This window comes from Neofelis nebulosa, chromosome 2 (assembly GCF_028018385.1).
Source record: "Neofelis nebulosa isolate mNeoNeb1 chromosome 2, mNeoNeb1.pri, whole genome shotgun sequence".
NCBI classification, from domain to species: Eukaryota; Metazoa; Chordata; class Mammalia; order Carnivora; family Felidae; genus Neofelis; species Neofelis nebulosa.
Genome location: NC_080783.1, coordinates 52,053,076 through 52,074,587, shown reverse-complemented (window position 1 = coordinate 52,074,587; position 21,512 = coordinate 52,053,076). Strand labels below are relative to the sequence as shown.

The window sequence follows — 21,512 nt, the reverse complement described above, 5'->3', positions numbered from 1 at the left end:
AGGAATGCCGTAATAAATTAAACAATCTATAATTTAGCCGGGGTGTGTGTGTGTGTGCACGTGCGTATGAGACTTGTCATCATACATAATAATGGTGGTTTTGTCAAATTCAATCCTCTTATAATGAATTCTACTGTACTGGATGATGATTAGCCACACTAGTTTCTCCTATAACACTCTCCCACATCAATAACACAAATGTGAGATCATTGCAACAACACAGAAGAATGTTGTTTTGCTGTTTCAACCTGCAATTTTGTAAACTGAGAAAGGAAATTATTTACTGCTTTTTAGGATTAGTTACTCCTGATTTGGTCTTTTGGTGTGAAATTACCTAAAATCACAAAATATGCAGGTTTTTTTTATTGTGTTCTAATATTTTCAGTAAAAGAAAATGATTATATGATCATATAACAAACATGTATGATTATAATTTGTTGTCAAGTGGCTAAAAGAGACTCGATTCCTGTCTATTTTACTTATTCCTGTCAGCTAACTAAAATAAGTCCCAAATAAGTGAAGTGGGAAAAAAAAGATGTTTAAATTCTAAAAAAAATGTAATTCATGTTACCTTTTTTGATACTCCCCCAAAATTCAGAGAAGAAACAGAAGCTATTTTGGAATCATGAAAAACAGACTCATAATATAAAACAAAATTGTATATTTTTTAAAAGTACTTTTAACTGGCTAACTTAATCAGTTCGAGACTGATATTAATAAGAAAAACTAACCAACAAGAAAAAAACCTTTTTCGTTGAATTATGAAATGGTGAAGTCTATACAGTTGTCTTGAAAAGACATTATTTTAGTGTGTGTTATATTCAGACAGTAAGAAGGCACAAGGCTGAATGACTGGACACCATTTTGTTCTCAAAACAATAGGTTCTGAGTCCTGGGATAAATTTTGAAAACTTCTAAGGAATAAATAAAATCTTAAGAAACACAACTGACATTTAACCAACCAATGGATCACAGTACATGCATTGTTAAAGTGGATCATATTTCATATTTACTTAAAAGATGATAGCAAAAGATTTTGCTTTGATATAACTGCTCAATTCAGTGTATTCACAGTTACCTGATAATGACCTAGATACTTCCAGGAATATCAAACAATTGTGATTGCTGTCCTCAGCCAATAGTTCCTGTCTGCTCACCCCTACACAAGGGAGGGCAAATTTATTAGGTTCCATAATTCCATAACTTCTAAAAGTCTAGTAATCACGATATAAGATTAGAATAAATTCCATATACTATCCATTCTAGCTGCTTGTCTTTTGTTTTGTTTTGTTTTTGCTGCTTGTCTATTTTGGTCTCCTACTACATGAAATACCGACTGTATGCATTGTGGACTTCTATAGAAATTTTACTACCTATATACGTGTTTCTGTATATCCACACGATACGTATACATAGTTTTTCATTGTATGTACGTAATGTATGTTCACTAGAAAAAGAAACAGTACAGGTAGAGTGTTATTCAATCACCAAGAGATAACTACTGTTAACATATTGAATATATCCTTTTATGAATATACATGCACTTCTCTATCATCTCTCTCTGGGTTATCTATACTTTATGAAATAAAAATGCCATTCCTTTGGTTTTGAAATCCTTTTAGTACATGTTTTCATGTCAATTGATGCAGATCTGTATCACTGACTTGAGACAGTTATTCCTTGATGAACACCTCATTCAGTGTTTGGACCATGGGCTCAGCCTCTCAGCCTTGGCGCTCACCTGAGGGTCAGGAAAGGGTAACCGGGACAGTAGGTCAAGGCAGCGAGACCAGGGACGGCGGCCAAGGTGGTGGCGGCAGAGCAGCTTCGGCACTGCGCGAGGCCGGGTCCCGACCCGGCCCCACCCCACAGACAGTTCGGCGGTGGCGGTGCTTTTCCCCATCCCGGCTCTCTCCTCCCTTATCCGGACTGCCCACGCCCATTCTGGCTACAGTGGATGGACAAGAAAAGTTTGAAATTGAAGTCACCACGCTGGATAACGCGCTTCGTGTGGCATCCCCAAACAAGTTTGGAGAATTTTGTTCGGTAGGAATTCTTATTAATTCAGAATCGAGATATGAGACAAAATACCTTATTGGAAAAGTCGGCACTTTCGCCAACCAATGGATTTGAGCACAAGTGAAATTCTGCTTACCTCCAAAAGCACAGGTCTCTTCCGGGTGGCGGCCAGGTGGCGAGAGCACCGCGTGCGTGCGGGTGGTAAAGGTCCGCACGCGGCGGGCATGTCCGGCGAGGTCCCGCACGCAGGCTCACGGAGGAAGGCACAGAGTCGGCGCGAACGCCTGAACCTCGAACCGCGTCCTGACCCGGAACCGCTTCTCCGGGAGGTGACCCCTGAGGCTGCTTACCCGGAAAACACAGTTGGTCTCCACTGCCTCAGCGCCACAAAAATACAGCAAAGATCTCTGGAGAGGGACTTAATTCCCGCCTGAGAAACGACTACACGCCCCACCTCGTGGTGCTGGCTGGGGTAGGTTGGAGCATGAGCACCTGGTGGAATGTGCCAGAAAGTGCCTCCCGGGAACCCGAGCCGCCTGGGCATGTGAGAAGGCTGAGGACGAGGACAGATCGGTATTGCAGTGCACGGCGGGAGGCTGCCAGGCTGGAAGACGACAGGTCCAGCGTCAGCCCGGGCCCTGCCCTGTTTCCGGAGCCCACGCACTGTCAGGACACGACTGAAGAGCTGTTCCTTCTTGGAGGAAGATTCCATCCCCTGCGCGTGCTGAACTGGTTGGCAGGCGGCGGGGCAAGGGCATGTTTGCCAGGCTGTCCCTCAGCGATCTCAACAGGCACCACTGGATGTCCGGCACAGTCTCCCACCCCCACAGCCAAGGCGACTCGGACCTCTTGTGAGTCCACGCCTGCGCCCACCCTGGCCAGGTTCGAGGAAGCCTGGAAATCTTCATCAAGAACTTCATTTTAATGGCTGGGACTGTGGGTGTGGTGGAGCTGCGGGGAACGAAGACGTAGCCGATGTCCATGCACATGCTGAACCTGGAGTCCAGGCCTGTGATCTAACAGGATGTAGGGAAGCAGGTGCTGACTACCCGTTCCAGAAAGCTGCCCTGCGAGCCGTGCACACTCATCTCCAAGGGGAAGCCAAAAGACATCCGGAGAGTTGCTTCTAAAATGCTCCACAACAGGTCACGATCTCACAGTTAGTGGGGTGGATCCCGCGTGGGGCTCTGCCCCGACAGCGCCCCGCCCTCTCTCCCTCTCTCTGCTGCTACCCCACCCCTATCCCTTCTCTCTCTCTCTCTCTCTCTCTCTCTCTCTCTCTCTCCCTCTCTCTCAAAATACATAAATATTTAAAATGCTCCGCTGGAAGCCTACATTTGACTGAGCAGCTAACTCTTGAGCCCTCTGCCTGCTTTGTGGAGCGGAGGTGGGGGGGGGGGGGAAGGGGCGGGACTGAGCAGGATGTCTGGGCTCTTCCGGTCAAGGCCCTCTGAGATCCCACCCAGGCCAGGAGCTGTGGACAGAGCCGTGTTCACGCGCGTTTCTTTGGATGTGAATTTAAGGCCAAATTTCATAAACGGTGCCAAGGGTGGGACATTTCTCTTACAGTTGAACACATTTAATGCCACCGAACATAGCTCGGTTTCCTTTCTTCAGAATTGGATAAGCCACTCAGTGGAATAAAGGTTTATCTTCACCATTGCAGCTAGAAGTGGGGTGAAGTGCAGGTAGGTTAAACACAGCCTGCTGTAGGAAAACCAGGTCAATGTTCTTACCTCTGCCGGGTGTTCCCTGAGATTAGCAGTCACTGGTGGGTTAGCACCAGACTGTCCCTTCACAGAGGCCAGAGGGCCTGTCAGCCCTGCCCAGCCTCCAGTGGTCCCAGGGCTAGACAAGGACACGTGTTCTGCTTCGCTGAGCGTTTTTCTCAGCACAGTGTTTTCCTTCACCCTCAGTTAAGCACCGTTTTGTTCCAGGCCTAACTGTCAATGTTCCTAAGACAGGGAAGGCTCAAAGTGGGTGAGACACACCTTTGTCCCTGAGAGTCGCCCAGTTGGACCCAATATTGTGAAGCCTCTTGCCTTTTGTTTTTAATTTTAATTTTAATTTTTTTATTAAAAAGATTTTAATGTTTTATTTATTTTTGACAGAGGGAGAGACAGAGCATGAATGGGACGTGGGAGGCAAAGAGATAGGGAGACATGGAATTTGAAGCAGGCTCCAGGCCCTGAACTTCAGCACAGAGCCTGATGCAGGGCTTGAACTCACGAGCTGTGAGATCATGACCTGAGCCCCAGTCAACAGCTTGACCTACTGGGCAACCCAGGCGCCCCAACTTTGTTTTTTCGAGAGATAGAGTGCAAATGGGGGAGGAGCAGAGAAGGGGGAAACAGAGGTTATGTGCTGATAGCAGCCAGCCCTATGTGGGCTTGAACTCATGAACCCTGAGATCATGACCAGAGCCAAAGTGAGTTGCTCAACCTACTAAGCCTCCCAGGTGCCCTGCCTCTTGCCTTTGTAAGATGCCTTCCGATCGCAGATGTGCCAACATGCATGGGGCAGGGTTTCTTACAGTTGATGGCTGGGGTAACCAAAGCCTGTGAACGTTTTAAAAGGTGGGAAACTAAGGAGCTCTAGGTTCTCCACGTCTAGATGTTTAAGGAGAATCAAAGTCAGATGACTTTGCTAATATAGGATAGCTTTGTGATTCTCAAACTTGAGAACAACCCCTCTACCCCCCGGGTCCCATGTGGGAACCCACACTGACCACCCCAATAGTTGCAATGCTGTGGTTGTCCCTGGCACATGGTAGTCAGGGGATTGCACAATATCTGGTGGCAGTTTGGTTGGAGAAAAGAGTTTCCTAGTCTTTTTTTTTTTTTTTTTTGAAATATTGAGAAACCTAGCCTCTGCAGTACAGATGAGAGATGGAGGAATGTTTTAGGGAAGTCAAATAACCATTAAGAAAAGTCAAGATCCATATAAACTAGATGAGGGGGTACAAAAGAAACTCAGAAGGTCTTCCTTCTGTTGAAGGGGCAGTATGTGAGCGCCTCTTCCTCCTCTCTCCCCTTCTCATTTTCGATTTTATACAGACAGCATTTGTACTATTTTCCCTAGCATTGTCATAAGAAATATTTCTGACAAAGCAAATGATTCTTTCCAGGGGCATATAGACAAGAGGGTGCTGCCTGTCTCAGAATCAGAGTGATTGGGCAGAGTGGGAAAGGTGCTTTGTTCAGCTTAGCAGCAAACTTGAGGAAATTTGACAAGCTACAGTTGAGCAGACAGAGGCAGCAAAATCCATGGAGGAGGTTGTTTATGCCTTAGCACTATGAGGTTGGTGACACCAACAGTTGGTTCAAGGGCCATTTCCCTGGTTTCCTTTCTGATTTCTGGAAGGTGGGCAATTTGTATTTCAAGAGAGATACATTTTTTTTTTAAACTGCCTTTTTTAAAGCTTTGGGAGAAGGTTATCTCAGAAGGAAACCACCTCCTCTGTCCCCCTTTCCCTAAGCCACAGATGTTGTATAAATATAAGGTAATTATTAAATTATTTTTTATCATATTGTTAATGTTATCAAAAATGTTAATATGCATATTATAAAGAAGAAATCACCTTTCTAATAAATTGTATCTACTTCTGTTACAGAAATAGATGACAAGAGGGTGACCAACACACAAGCTGAAGTAAGTTTCCTTATATTTTGTATAAATAGGTGTTCAATTAAAGACATAATTAGTTTGGCTTGATGTTATATAAAATATATCAATATAACTAATGTAAAAACTAGTTTGCTTTTCCTGACCGAAGAAACAGTAAAATGGGGTTGTTAAATCTCTGCCTCTATGCTACATTGGTTCTCAACCTATGAAATGCCAACCCTGAAAAAACTTGTAAAATAAACCATTGCTTTTAGTGGCAAGGTATGGTGTTGTTATTTTCAATTTAGTGACTCATTTATGACCATCTACAGGCTAGGACCAGCCAATGTTGGAATCCTGGAGCAAGAAGACAGGGGCCGACACCTCTTAAAGGGTCTTCTGGTGTGTGAAGCCAAGAGCACACCCTGAGGCCAGAGGTTCACATACACATGTAGGAGTTCAGATGGAAAATAGGAACCAGGGGAGGGTAGGAAGCTAATAATATAGAATATAAGGAATACAAAAAAGTAAGGAAACTTGTACTCAGAAATAGGACAAGGATTGACTGCTGTGCAGACATACTAGTCAACTCCCATAGCTGTATTAGGCATATAGCAATACCCAGAGGAAATGTAGAAAGAACAAAATGCCAAATAATATCTAAGACTTTTCTAAATTTTTAAAGAGATTATAAGTGTGAAAATGCTTTGATAACTGAACTCTTACATAAATATAAATCAGTTTTTATTACTTAACAAATTGTACTACGTGTTACAAAGCAAAATTTTCTGTCGAATTAATTTTCTACTTGATCTTTGAATATATGTATGGAGATAAATATATAAGAAATACCAAAAGTGATTGCTTCTTGAAATCAACTGGATGAGACGAATACAGTAAAGGAACACCAGAACTATCTGTGTTCACACTACATGTTTAACATTAACATAGAGTCCCTCTGCCTGCATCTGGGCATAATGAACTGGTACTCACATATTCCATTCTGAAGAAATGTGCTTGGACCATTTGCTTGTTGATATGGATTTGGCAATATTTGGTTGGATTTTTCCTTTTTAGTATATTGTTTTTGCATCAGGTAAGTGTCTACATCTTCATGATACTTTTGAGGGCAATTAAGCTTTAGTATGTACAAGGAAAAATACCTCAAGTTCTATTTACTGTTCAATGAAATAGTTTCTAGTTTTTTTCAGACTGTAGGTTATGTTCTTTCTAATACACATGAAAGCCTAGAATAATCCCCAAAAAAGCATCTTGTTACCATTTATACCTGACCTTTTCAAAGCAAAAATAATTGCTCTACACACTAAAACTCATTGATTAAGACCCCTACTTTTGCCACAATGAAATATAAATCGATACACTATTAAAAAGGAATCTTTGACATAATCCAATTAGAAAATAGACTACATATGTAATTTATCATAATAATTAATATAGTCATATGTAGGGATAGTTTAATTTATATATACTCATATATATATATATATATATATATATATATATATATATATATAGTTTGTGGTTTTGACCCTGAAATATGTTTCTGTGTTCCAATTTTTATAATTTTTAATACAAAAATTCTCTCTTCAATAATCCAATCCTGGTCTAGTGTGCATAGGTAAGAGTGTTAAATAGCAGTTTTGTTAGGAAAGAACTTATTTATCTTTTACAAATAGAAGAGAATATTATCTCAACATTGTAATTCCAAGTCAATGGAAATATTAGATTGAACATGTCAATTCCAGAGGTATATAAATAGGTATTACTTACCAACGACCTTCATTATGTACCTAAAACCACTCAAAAATCCTATGAGCAGGTATAGTTATCCCATGGACATAGCATATCCCAGGACATACTTTGTCCTGGCCCTTATGTTTTTTCTCGCAAACAAAAAGGATTGGTGTCTCTTTTTCTGTTTCTTTTTAAAATAAACAAACATTACTAAGTGAGAAAATAAAAGGAGTAATTTCAAGACTGCAATGGATGAAGAGTTTTATGATAAAATAGCTTCGTATACTTTTAAAACTGTGATATCAAACCAATTTGACAATAAATTTCATAATAAAAAAATAAAAAATTGGGGCACCTGGGTGGCGCAGTCGGTTAAGCGTCCGACTTCAGCCAGGTCACGATCTCGCGGTCCGTGAGTTCGAGCCCCGCGTCAGGCTCTGGGCTGATGGCTCGGAGCCTGGAGCCTGTTTCCGATTCTGTGTCTCCCTCTCTCTCTGCCCCTCCCCCGTTCATGCTCTGTCTCTCTCTGTCCCAAAAATAAATAAAAAACATTAAAAAAAAAAAATTTTAAAAAAAATAAAAAAATAAATAAAATAAAAAATAAAAAATAAAAAAATAACAAAAATTAAAAAAGTAAAAAATAGGGGCGCCTGGGTGGCGCAGTCGGTTAAGCGTCCGACTTCAGCCAGGTCACGATCTCGCGGTCCGTGAGTTCGAGCCCCGCGTCGGGCTCTGGGCTGATGGCTTGGAGCCTGGAGCCTGTTTCCAATTCTGTGTCTCCCTCTCTCTCTGCCCCTCCCCCGTTCATTCTCTGTCTCTCTCTGTCCCAAAAATAAATTAAAAAAACGTTGAAAAAAAAAATTTAAAAAAAAAAAAAAAAAGTAAAAAAAAAATAAATAAATAAAACTGTGATATCAATGAACATGGATATAATTTCTCATTGATTTGCATTGTATTTCATGACGGGGAATCAGAAAGCTCTTTGAAATATGGCAGTGTATTTCCCTCACAGGGTCAATTTTTATTCAAATACGCCTTTTCCTCTTTTCTTTTTGTCCGCAGTCACAAAATGCATCCCCTAAGCAAAGGAAGCAGAGCGTGTACACACCACCGGCCATGAAAGGTACTGTTCAGGTACTGTTTTGGGTTGCCGTGAATGTTGAGCTCATGGCTGGTACGCTGTCTGTTCTCAAAGACCATATGCTTGAGTATAAGCTTGATCTGGTCGCAGTTTTACAACTTGGTAATGCTACTTTCAATAAGATAGTTTATCCATTTAAAACTTAGTTTCATCAAGAGTAAAACAGGTAACCGAAGAAGGAATAACTAGAGAGGTCTCTGAATTTCAGTCTGGAAATTCACATTTTCCAAAATAATAACAAAGGCTTTTCTTTTACCCTTCCTTATATTTTTTTTGAAGGGATCTTTCCAGAATCCCTAATTACTCTTGCCAGTGTTGCCAGAAAATTGCCATTTTTTTTCTAGGCTTATGCAAAGTAGAATAACTTGAATTGGGGTCACAGTTAATGTAAAGTGTTGCCTCATTGCCTTGTGTCAAGAGCAGCTCTGAGAAACCCAATCAAACAGTTATTAGCTGTACATGTAACAGCTGTTCAAATAACAACTAAAAATGCTAGCTCATATCCTGGCATTTTTCCAGATTTCTTCCCCCAAATTGGAACTGCTAAAAGAACATCTAAGGGTATCAGAATTTTGACTGACACCAGTTCCAGGGAAGGCTTCTTTTATTTCTCACACAAAAATGTTCCTGACGTGAGGCAGAGTGCTCAGTCCAGTAGCTCCTGCACCAGGCTGTCACCTGGGCCATTGGCCCGGTGGCTCATCAAGCTCCGTTTCAACTACAGGAGAGGCCAGCTGGGCAGCTTCCTCTGGAGTCTGGAGAGATGTCTAAATTGGGAGTGAAATTTTCCACTCTGTATTCTCTCTAGATTTGAGGCTTTTTCAGGGAAGTGGAATATAAATGGACACATTAATCGCTACTCTCAGTAAACTTCCTTCCTGTGCAGCTATAAAACCCCATGTTTGTTTGTTTGTAAGACTGCAGTAAATAACACAATCATCAACATTGTAGTTTATTCCAGGGTAATTGTTGAGATTATCCGGCTTCCCTCTCTGATGACAAATAAGATCATTTGAAGGTATATTTCCTATTGTAAGTCATCTTGTACTTTTAATACACATCAGTTTTGCCATGAGTGGGCAACAGTAAAAGATATATGTTCACTTGTTTAATGATTTCCTCTGTTCTATTTTAGGTTGGCTTAACTAAATAAAGTAATACTGTTCTCGTGTCCTCAGAGAATAATAGTATTATTTTTAAAGGAAATTCTTAAAATCAAAACCCCAAGGGCTTTCATTATATTTAGCTCTCAAATATCATAAGAATGTGGGATCCTAACATTTAGGGAAGTTAGTCATATTGCACATTTTCACAGGCGACCTTACTACTGTCGATCCCTCCAAGATGGCTATTCAGTGACAGTCATTTTGGTCATGAGTTAAAGCCTTGAGAAAGCACAGTAATTCTTTCAAGAGGATACTAGTGTGTTACTATAAGCCACCTAGGTCCTCATTTTAACCAGTAAATACCTAGGTAAATCTGCTTCTGATAAAAAAATAAAGAGAGAGAGAGAGAAAGCTAAATCCACATGTTTTATTCAGTCTACCTGTCCCCAAGAGCTAGAAATGAATATTTCAAGACAAAATTAAGCTATGGTAACATATGGTGCATTGTGAGCACATTAACAAGCTTCAATCATAAGAAAGATGAATTAGCAAAGGAAATGTTATTGAGATGCTAAATACAGTAATACAATTGCTCCAAAATGTGTAATTCTTCAAATTGGAGTGGAACGTGATTATCCATTATTGAGTATAAAAAAAAGTTTTCTGAGAGAGCAAAGCAGCAACAGATGTGATTAATAATTCTGAAAAAATTAACTCTGACAAAAAGGCCAACTAGGACTTCATGAAGGACCTAGCAAATAACTGGTTAGTGAAACAAAACAAATACAATGAAACAAACACAAACTAGCCAGATTCCTTCCTTCTCCCCTTCCTTTACTCAGTTGTGAGGAGTTGCCAGGTACAGAGATCAAAGTAGCAGGAGGGGAGAGAGGCGACATCCTACCTATAGTGTTTTGATTAATGCATGGACAGACTGATTTCCTCTCTCCTAAGTGCATTTAGTTTTTCCTTTTTTGGTAACGGTGGCACTTCTGTCTCCAGCAGGTTTCAGGAAACAAAGACATGTCCAGGTTACCTCTTGTGATGAGGGCTTTATATGAAGGTATGTGGATAAGAAATAGAGCAGAGGAAACCATTTTAACAGTCATACTGTCAAGACTGATATACTGATGACTTCCAAATTTATATCTGCAATCCTAACATATCTCCTGAACTTCAGATTGCCAATTCCAACCAACCTCCGATTTTTTTCCCCCTGATTGTTATTAGCCTTCTCAAATTTAGTATGTCCAAAGTGAAACTCTTTGGCGCTTTTCTGGTTTTCCCTATACTAATAAATTATATTCAGCTGTTGAGAACAAAAGCCTTCATGTAATCCTGGACTTCTCTCCCTTACCCAATTGACTGTTCTTGTTAGCTCTAATTTCAAAGTGCACCTCTTAATCTGAGTACTCCCCACATCTTCCACAGCTGCTATCTTATGCAAGGCACCATTCTTTCTTTCTTTTTTTAATTTTTTATTTATATTTGAGTAGGAGAGAGAGCAGAGCGTGAGTGGGGGAGGGGCAGAGAGAGAGATGGAGACAGAATCTGAAGCAGGCTCCAGGCTCTGAGCTGTCAGCACAGAGCCTGACATGGGGCTCGAACCCACAAACCGTGAGCTCATGACCTGAGCCGAAGTCGGACGCTCAACTGACCGAGCCTCCCAGGCGCCCCTGCAAGTCACCATTCTTTCTTGCCTGGACTGCTGGAGTCTTTTTCTTACTGGTCACCCTGATGCTGCTCTTACCTCTCTCCACTATCTAGTGCTCACCCAGATGCCACAGTAATTCTTCTGACTTACAGATGATATCATACCCTCCTCTTGATCAAAGTCCTCAATGGCTTCCTATCACATTCAGAATAAAATTGAAAATCCAACCAAGTCCCTAAATGCTCTGCACCAGTCTCTCTCTTTGACCTCATCTCCTTTCACACTGCCCCTTTTCAATGGAGCCCAACTTCATGGGCTTGTTCACTATTTTTAAACATCCCAAACAAATTCCGTTCTAGAACATTTGTCCTTTCTATTTTGTCTGCCTGGAATACTCTTTGCCCAGTGGCCTCACAGATGCCTCAGCTAATGTTACCTCCTTAGAGGCCTTCCTTCCCTGTTACTAACTCCTCCTATATCACTATGTCTTTACACACTGCCCTGTTTTTTCCATAACACTTATCGTGAAGGAGGTATCTATGATAAGTTTTGTTCATTTGAGTATCTGCAGCACCTAGAACAGTGCCTGACAGACACATTTAGCTGCTTGATAAGTACTAGATGAATAAATGAACTGTAATGAACTAGGAAATCCAGTCACACTGTCATCTGCTGAGAAGAGGATGTCTCTTAAGCCTTGTTCTACTAATTTTCATATGTGTATTCTGCTTATATTTCTCTTTGCTTCTCTCTTTGCCAGATTCTCCCTTAAGTCTTGTATTCCTACTTACACATATACTTCTGCTTTACTAGTTTTACTTTTTCCCACTCCTGTCCCCTCTGATCAAAGAGAAACATATAATTTGGTACATTAATTATCGTCCAGAATGGTGCATCGGTTGGGCTGGCTTCTTAAGAAAGATCATCTCAAGGACCACCAGAACCATTAGGTGGGCCCTGGATCAATAGTTTATGGCCAGGGTGGCAGCACCATATGATATAAATATGGCAATGTAAATAGAAGAGTCTGGATATGGCTCTATTCCTTCAGAGGTGTTTCGTGGTTCATTCAGCACATTTACTCTTAGGATATAATAATAGATTTGGTACTGTATCTGGCTGTTTTTCTATTCATAATATCATAGGCATTCAGTGTGTTCAAGGAGCTTAAAAGTTAACTAGTGTAACTACCCAGTGATGATTGAATTTCTTCCACTGCATATAACCTCAGGGTAATACATTGGCTGTGTTGTCTTGAGGATTCTAGTATATTAGGCCTGGAGGTAGAGCCAGATAATCAAAAGTTCCAAGTGATTCTGCTGCAGCGAGTCTAAAGATTGACCAGACTCAAATATCCAATCACCTACTTAACATGTCTCATGGAGATCAAAGAGATAATGAGATCAAAATTAATATGGTCAAGACTGACCTTTGAATTTTTTCAAAACCAGATCAGTTTGACCTGCACTGTTTCCCTTCTCAGCAAGCGGAATATCCATCTGCCTAGCTGCATATTGCTGAGTTCTGAGAGCCTCCAGTGAACCTCTCTCTTTCTTCCACTCTCTTCAATAATAGAACACCAGGTTTCATGGATTTCACCCCATTACTATCTCTTATCTCTCCCACCTTTTGTCTTCTCTTATCTCCAACATCATCACCACACTTCAAATCACAATCATGTCTTTGCCAGGATATATAGGCATACCTCGAAGATACTCTAAACCACCACAATAAGGTGAATAAAATGAATTTTTTAAGTTTTCCAGTGAATATAAAAGTTATGTTCACACTATACCGTAGTCTATTAAGTGTGCAATAGCATTATGTCTAAAAAATAATGTATATGCCTTCATTTAAAAATAACTTTATTGCTAAAAAATGCTAACCATTGTGTGTTTTCAGCAAGCCATAATGTTTTTGTTGGTGGAGGGTCTTGCTTCCATTGTGATGGCTGCTGACTGATCAGGGTGGTGGTTGCTGAAGGTTGGGGTGACTGTGGCAATTTCTTAAAATCAGACAACAATAAAGTTTGCCACATAAATGGACTTTTCTTTTCATAAATGATTTCTCTGTTGTATGTGATGCTGTTTGAAAGCATTTTACCCACAGTAGAACTTCTTTCAAACTTGAAGTCAGTCCTTTCTAAGTCTGCCACAGCTTTATCAACTAAGTTTATGTAGTATTTTAAATCCAATGTTGTCATTTCAACAATCTTCACAGTATCTTTACCAGGAGTAGATTTCATCTCAAAAAACCACTTTCTTTGCTCATACATAAGAAGTGACTCCTCATTTGTTCAAGTTTTATCATGAGATTGCAGCAATTCAGTCACATCTTCAGGCTCCACTTCTAATTCTAGTTTTCTAGCTATTTTACCCCATCTGCAGCTACTTCCTGCACTGAAATCTTGAACCCCTCAAAGTTTTCCATGAAGGTTGGAATCAACTTCTTCCAAACTTCTGTTAATGTTGATATTTTGACCTCTTCCCATGAGTCATGAATGTTCTCAGTGGCTCCTAGAATAATGAATCAAGAAAGTTGTTAATTGCTTTACACAGATCTATTGGAGTAATCATTATCTATGTCAGCTATAGTCTTAAGAAACACATTTCTTAATGAATAAGACACAAAAGTCAAAATTGCCCCTTGACTCATGGGCTACAGAATGGATATTATGTTAGTAGGCATGGAAACAACATCAATCTCATTGTACATCTCCATCAGAGCACTTGAGTGACCAGGTGTATTGTCAACAAGTAGTAATATTTTAAAAGGAATCTTTTTTTTTTTTTTTGAGCAGTAGGTCCCAACAGTGAGATTTAAAATATTAAGTAAACCATTTTATGAACAATGTGCAGTCATGCATGCTTTGTTTTTCCATTTATGGAGTACAAGCAGAGTAGATTTACCATAATTCTTAAGGGCCCTAGGATTGTCAGAACATAAATGATCATTGGCTTCAACTTAAAGTCACCAGCTACATTAGCGCTAACAAGAGATTAGCCTCTCCTTTGAAGTTTTAAAGCCAGGAATTAACTTTTCCTCTCTATCAATGAAAGTCCTAGATGACATCTTCTTCTGACAGAAGGCTTTGTCATCTACCTTGAAGATCTGTTGTTTAGTGTAGCCACTTTCACTATATTATCTTAGCTAGATCTTCTAGATAACCTGCTGCAGCTTCTACGTAAGTTCTGGCACTGTAATGTTATGGATATGCCTTCTTTTTTTAAACCTCATAAACCAACCTCTGATAGCTCCAAACTTTTCTTCAGTAGCATCTCAACTTTTTCAGCCTTCACAGAATTGAAGAGAGTTATGTCCTTGCTCCAGATTCGGCTTTGGTTTAGGGAGTATTGAGACCAGCTTAATCTTCTACCCAGACCACTCAGACTTTCTCTATATCAGCAATAATACTGTTTTGCTTTTTGTAATGTGTGTTCATTGGAGTAGCACTTTTAATTTCCTTTAGGAACTTTCCTTTGCATTCACAGTTTGGCTAACTAGGCACAAGAGGCCTAGCTTTTGATCTATCTTGGCTTTTGACATGCCATCCTCACTAAGCTTAATAATGCCTAGCTTTTGATTTAAAGTGAGAGATGTGTGACTCTTCCTTTCACTTGAGGACTCAGAGACCATTGTAGGATTATTAATTGGCCTAATTTCAATATTGCTGTGTCTTAGGGAATAGGGAGGCCCAAGAAGAGGGAGAGAGCTAGGGAACAGATGGTCAGTGAAGTAGTCAGAACACACATTTTTCAATTAATTTCACCATATTATATGGGCGCAGTTCATGACACCCTAAAACATTTAACAGTAGTAACATCAAAGACCCCTGATCACAGATCACCATAATGTGATAACAATGAAAATGTTTGAAATATTGCAAGAATTTCTAAAATGCGGTGCAAGACACAAAGTGAGCAAATGCTATTGGAAAAATTGTACCAATAGACTTGCTTGATTTAGGGTTACCACAACCCTTCAATTTGTAAAAAAAAAAAATGCAGTATCTGCAACATGCAATGAAGAGAAGTGCAATAAATCAAGCTATACCTATAACTGACTACTCAACATCCAGTCTTTCTCTCCTTGCTTCCCATGAGTTTTCTATACTGTAACCAAAGTGAACATTTAAAACTCAGAAGTGGTTATGCTCCTTCCTTGGTTAAAACTCTTTTATAGCTCCCCGTTGCCATTAGATAAAATCCATATTCCAGAGCAAAGCTTTCAAAGCTTACTGGCCCAAGGCTCCAATCTGCCTCTTCTCTTTCCACTAGGTCCCAGACATGTTGGTATTCTGCCAGCTTCTGGATGCACCAAGTTCTTCCCTGATTCAAGAAAGATTGACACATTCTTCCCTTCACCTAGAATGTTTTTCCCTACCTCCTCCTTGTCGTCATTCTTCATTGGCTAACATAGGACATTCAGGTCCTATCCCTAGAGATCAGTTCCTGAAAGAAGCTTTTGCTAACTCTCCATCTAAATTCCCTATAGCTATAAATTCTGTTGATAGTTATAATCTCTAGGGTTTTTTCATAGCAAGTAATTATGTCCAGTTATTTACTAATGTCTTTGTCTTCAACTAGATTGGAAGTAATGTATGTAGTAGCATCAATAACAGTGTCTATTTTAATTACTACTATATTTGCAGGGCTTAACTTAATGGTTGAGACATAAGCAGTGCTTATAAATATATTTTAAAATAAATTTTAAAAATATACTCAACACACAAATGTTGGTGAATGAATCATTTCCTGTGGATATCTACTTTATCTCTGGTCTATTAGAAAGGCCTTTTTTTTTTCTGTTGAGGCCCCTAAAAATTTGTATTCTTGTATTCTTGTTCTATATCTTATTACTATTTATGACAAATTTTAAAAATGGCAGCTATCTAAATATTTCAGGACATCTATCAGGTCCCTACCTCACCATTAATTTACTTCTTTCAAGGTTAAAATATCTCAATGTCAGTTATGCCTGCCACTTTGTTTTTTCACATTCTTTCTTGATCTCCTAATAAGCTCCATTTTGATATATAGAAGTATATCATTCAGTGTCAACCTAATATTTAAACGTGGTTTGATCAGAACAGAATGGAGACTTTAATGATGCCTATCACCCCCTTTTCCCAGATTATTTAATTATAATAAGGCAACCTAAAATCTTATTAACTTTTCTGGCAGGCATATACATTGGTGAAAAATAGTGAACTTACTGTAAATTCAAAACTTCCAAGTCTTTTTTATTATTTATTTTTGAGAGAGAAAGAGCATGGATGTGAACACAGGAGCAGTGAAGGGGCAGAGAGAGAATCTCAAGCAGGCTTCCATGCTGTCAGCACAGAGTCTGACATGGGGCTTGAACTCATGAACTGTGAGATCATGACCTGAGCTGAAACCAAGACTCAGACACTTAACTGAGCCATGCAGGGGTCCCTTCCCATTTTAAAATTATGTCTTTTTTGAACCAAAAAAGCAAGACAGTGCTGTCATCCCAATTGAACTTTCTCTTGTTAGAATCAGGCAGTCACATGAACATGTCATATTTTGTATTTTGATTCTGTCATCCATTTCTTATCTCAGTCACGTTTCATCCACAGATAAAATAAACTTATCTTTGGTATTTTTATCTACATCTGTAATAAACATATCAAACAGAACAGGGCAAAGAGAGGGCCTTGTAGCACACATTATCTCTCTCTAGTTGACATGGATCTCCCTGAATGCCACCATTCAAACAATTATGAAATAGACTTATATAACAGGACTCCAGTCCTTAAAACCAGAGGATATTGTGAAGGATATTGTTAGATACATTGTTGTGTTTCATTTATTTTTATGCTGACCACATTTTTTCATCTGTGCAGATGAATCATAAATTTATAATGTATATTATAACATAAAAATGACAAAAGTTGAAGTTTGCATAGAAAACAGATTTACTCTTCTATTACCTTTTGTAATATAGTGCTTCATAATTATATAAGTAGAAAGTTCTGAGGATTATCAGAAATTGATAGCTGATCACTGAATTTTCATGTGCACTTTTTTTGTGTTTATATTGTGGTCAGCCTTGTAATTTACAGAACAGCCAGTTAAGGTTTTGTTGAAGAGCTTGAATCACGTTTTCAGAAAAGCAAGGCAGATTTGAATCTTGGGACAGGAAATAGCTGACTCATTTCCATCCTCATTGTGTGTGTGTGTGTGTGTGTGTGTGTGTGTGTGTGTTTTACTGGAATGCAAATGCCTTTAACTGAAGAGAGCAAAGCAAGTGCTATCGATTTAAAAGGAAATTTGAACATGAAATGAATCAGCTGACTGAAAAATAGCATTGCATAGCAGGGTGTTACATTACCATTCTTAATGCAAAGCAAGTCAGATTTTACATGTGCTTCTGAAGAATATCTTCTTTCTCTCACTGTTTGTAATTTCTTTAAGAGAAAATTGTAGTTACTTTGGTGTCCAGAGATTGTTCTTCTCATATGTCTAATAGTTCATATATCAAACAGGTCTTTGAATGCTTGCAGCACTATAACTCCTACATTCTGTTTCTCCAAGGATGATTGTGATCTTGATATTTTATCTTAACTCAGCCTCTTTTCATAGTTAAGCAATAAATGCAAATAAGGAATAATGCAAGATGGGAACTAAATAAAACTGGATCAATAAAAAAGGCTAAGTAGGTTTTTAGAGCATGGCAGATGATAGTGGCAAGGATGTGACATGTCATATTAACTGAAGGATAATCTTCAAATCAGAGAAAGCCATTGATCAAAATGATTTTACTGGACCCAACATGAAAAGACATGGACTTTGGAGGATAAGCAGTCAGGGTTCAAACCTTGGTGTCAATGTTTATTAACTATTCAATTTCAGCAAGTCAATGAGTTTAATTTCTCCTTTATCATTGGTAAATGTTGATGATACCTACCCCAAAGGATTGCCCTAGAGACATAATGAAACAATATGTGAAAAGAGAATGTTTAGGGCAGGCATGCAGTATGTGGGAATTACTTTGAATAATTCTTTGAACTCTGGATTAAGTCAGAAGCACTTCTTTTCCATTTCCACTGAGCCCTGTATAAGGGAGGCAGGAGGTCAGGAGAGAGATGGAGGAGAAGACAAAAAGACTTGGGGAAGAATGAAATACCTGCCAGGGTTTTGCTCTGGTGGCAATTGAAAAGTCAGAGTTAGAGGTGCCCAATCCTATAAGGTACCCATCCACCTAAGAGTGCCCACCCAATAAGCATGTGGATTATCCAGCTGTGCAACATTTGCTCCACTTTTATTTGCCCCTGTCTGAGTTAGATTTGTGCAGCTAATCTTTGACCTTTCACTTTCTTTTCAACAAAAGCCAGCTGGCTTTTCCTTCATTTCACCTCAGGTACTGTGTACCTTATTTCCCAGCTAACAGCCCTCTCAGAAGTATTTATATTTAATTTAATAAATCTTGTGTTTCAAGAAAGCATAAGAACAAAGTGATGGCTAATGGTGAATTTAGGGATTGCTAAAGATTATGCCATATATATGTCTAGCCACAGGGATGAGCAGGAATCACATCATCTAAATTCAGCCTATAATTAGCCAATGAAGGTAGACTAACAATGATGACATGGAATTGCAACCAAGTCTCTCCTCCTGATTTCAAGTCTCTTATAATTGTGACTGAAAAAATACTCAGAAGGAATAGACCAGATTGTTCTTATCACCCCCTGCACAGTGAAAATCAAAGACAGGGAGAGAAGACAAGATCTTTTAATTTCTCATCAGGCAATCTCTACCATACTACATTCTTTTCTTAAACATTTCTATCCTTCTTTGGGTATTTTGTCAGGTATTCAGCACATTTGCCTTTCTAACACTTAGCTGTTTTTTTTTGTGCTGGCTTGATTTATTTACTAGTAGGGTACGGCTTATTTATGCAACTCAAGAAACATTTCAACAGATTTCTAGATAATAAGGTACACAAGTCTTGCTTATTTCTAAAAAAAAAAAAAAGTAAAAAAAAAAACCCAAAAACAACAACAAAAAAAAACCCAAGTATGCTTCTATTTCTAGATCCACTTCCTTCACTTCTCTTTAATTTCTTCCACTAAGTATTTGTACATCTTTCCTCCTATCTTTAAATGCAGAAGGTGGGGTTAGGGTGGAGAACTGATCTGAGAATGTACTTTTCCTGAAAGCCACTAAGATGTCTTTTTTTTCTGAGTTCAACATTGAGAGAGAGTAAAGCAAGTGGAAAAGGCCAGCAAAAATGAGTAGACTTCATATTCCTTAGCATTGCTGATGATTATTAGGTTGAAAGGTCTAAAAGATCTTGAGATGAATTAAGTTGAAAATTTAGTATTTGGGACAAGAAACTTAATCTCATGTGGTGCCACTTATACTTTGAAAAGGAGACCACTGTTTGTCAATATGGTTCCATTCATGCGTTTGTGTATATAGTAAAACCTTGATTTGCAAGCATAAGTCATTCCAGAAACTTGCTTGTAATCCAAAGCACTTGTATATCAAAGTGAATTTCCCCATAAGAAATAATGGAAACTTAGATGATTCATTCCACAACCCAAAAATATTCATATAAAAATGATCACAATACTGTAATATAATACAAAATAGTAAAGAAAATGCAAAATATAAGGAAAAAGAAAAAAAATTAGCCTGCACCTACTTTTGAAAACCTTTGTGACTGGTGTGAGGGAGACAAGAGAAGAGGGTTATTGCGAAGGACAACTTTCACTATCACTAACAGAATCACTGCTATTTATTGGCTCAATGGAATCTTTCTGCATAGGGGCCATTGTATACACGTGCATGGATGTTGACTACAGTACAGTATTAATAAACTCTTGTCATATACTGTATTTAATGTAACTGGCAATAAGGTGCAGAGGAAAGGGTCTATATCTGCAGGCAGCCTGACCTAGAAGGAAGCAGAACATTACTAAGCTTACTCTTGTTTGGAAAAGCAAAGGACTGTCCATAGGTGCTTTGAAGTGACAAAAAAATAACACTAGTGCCAGTTGTGGGTACCTTCCAACATTCTGAAAAATCACTGATTTCTGCCAAACACCATAACCCGAGACTGAGCATCTGAGCAGCAGCACACTGAGAGAGTGTGGGGGAGGGGCAGAGACAGAGAATCTAAAGCAGGCTCAGACGTGTCAGCCCAGAGCCTGATGTGGGGCTCGAACTCATGAACCATGAGACCATGACTTGAGCCAAAGCTGGACGCTTAACCGACTGACCCAACCAGGTGTCCCAATAATAATGATGCAACTTTAAAAGTTGCTTCCTATCTTAGAAGCAGGGAAGGAGATGAACTTTTGCCTTTGGTTGGAACAGATGAATTAAGATACAGTGTCAAGATGTTTTCCAAATATGCAAATAGTAAAATTCAGTTATATAAGCACTAATCATATATTGCCACAAATCACATATCAGCATCCACTGCGTACCAAGTACTGCAATAGAGTGCCATTGCTACAGAGATGAAAAGCAAAGTTCTCTGCCCAATGGGAGACCAGTCTAGAGGAAGCAACACATAAGTAGACAGGTAGAGCACACCCAAATGAATCTTGGAATAGAGATTTGACAGAGGTATCAGGGGGTCTGAAAGGACTCACTAGGCCTGGGGGACAGGAGATTGAAGTCACTTTCATATTACAGAAGGAACAGTTATCTTTACACATGTGCCTAGAAAGTAAAATGGACCAGGTCATGGAAAAGTATAATACATGGCTCATCATTTTCATTCCTCTTGTTCATATGAACTTAGAAAGCATTTAAGATGATACCCTAATATAGAGTGAATTTCTGCATGGATCATTACAAAGACCTCTGCTGAAGTACAAGGTTTAAGTAGGTCCCACGAATGGACTGTGTAGACAGCGTTTTCCAAAGTATTTGGAAATCCGTGTGCATTTTATTCCATTTTAAAAGTTGCTTTATTTGGAGAGAAGGTGTGCATGCATGAGTGGAGGAAGGGCAGAGCAAGAAGGAGAGACAGAATCCCAAGCAGGCACCATGCTGCTAGCGCAGAACCCAATGTGGGACTTGATCCATGAATTGTGAGATCATGACCTGAGCCAAAATCAAGGGTCAGTTGCTTAACCGACTGAGCCACCCAGGTACTCCAATAATATTCTTTTCAAAACAGTAATTTCCAGCTCAAATTATGCTTTAAAAAACAAACTTTATATTTTAGAACAGTTTTAGATTTTCAGAAAAAT

General features: G+C 39.2%; 1 protein-coding gene and 1 long non-coding RNA gene across 4 annotated transcripts in view; one reads left to right on the top strand and one right to left on the bottom strand.

Moving 5' to 3' along the window:
- The window catches only part of LOC131501858 (uncharacterized), a 63,753-nt gene extending 60,951 nt beyond the window's left edge, over positions 1-2,802 (bottom strand). Inside the window, exon 1 of the long non-coding RNA XR_009256910.1 lies at positions 2,156-2,802. This is a non-coding gene — a long non-coding RNA (uncharacterized LOC131501858). The remainder of the gene's footprint in view (positions 1-2,155) is intronic.
- PPP1R1C (protein phosphatase 1 regulatory inhibitor subunit 1C) overlaps positions 1-21,512 on the top strand; it is a 124,773-nt gene that overhangs the window by 50,579 nt on the left and 52,682 nt on the right. For 2 of the 3 annotated variants that reach the window (XM_058712264.1, XM_058712261.1), the window contains exons 3-4: positions 5,633-5,670; positions 8,443-8,503. In XM_058712264.1, coding sequence (XP_058568247.1) covers positions 5,633-5,670; positions 8,443-8,503 — 99 coding nt within the window. Of the gene's footprint in view, positions 1-5,632; positions 5,671-8,442; positions 8,515-21,512 lie in introns of all 3 variants that reach the window. The other variant, XM_058712271.1, reaches the window with a different exon arrangement.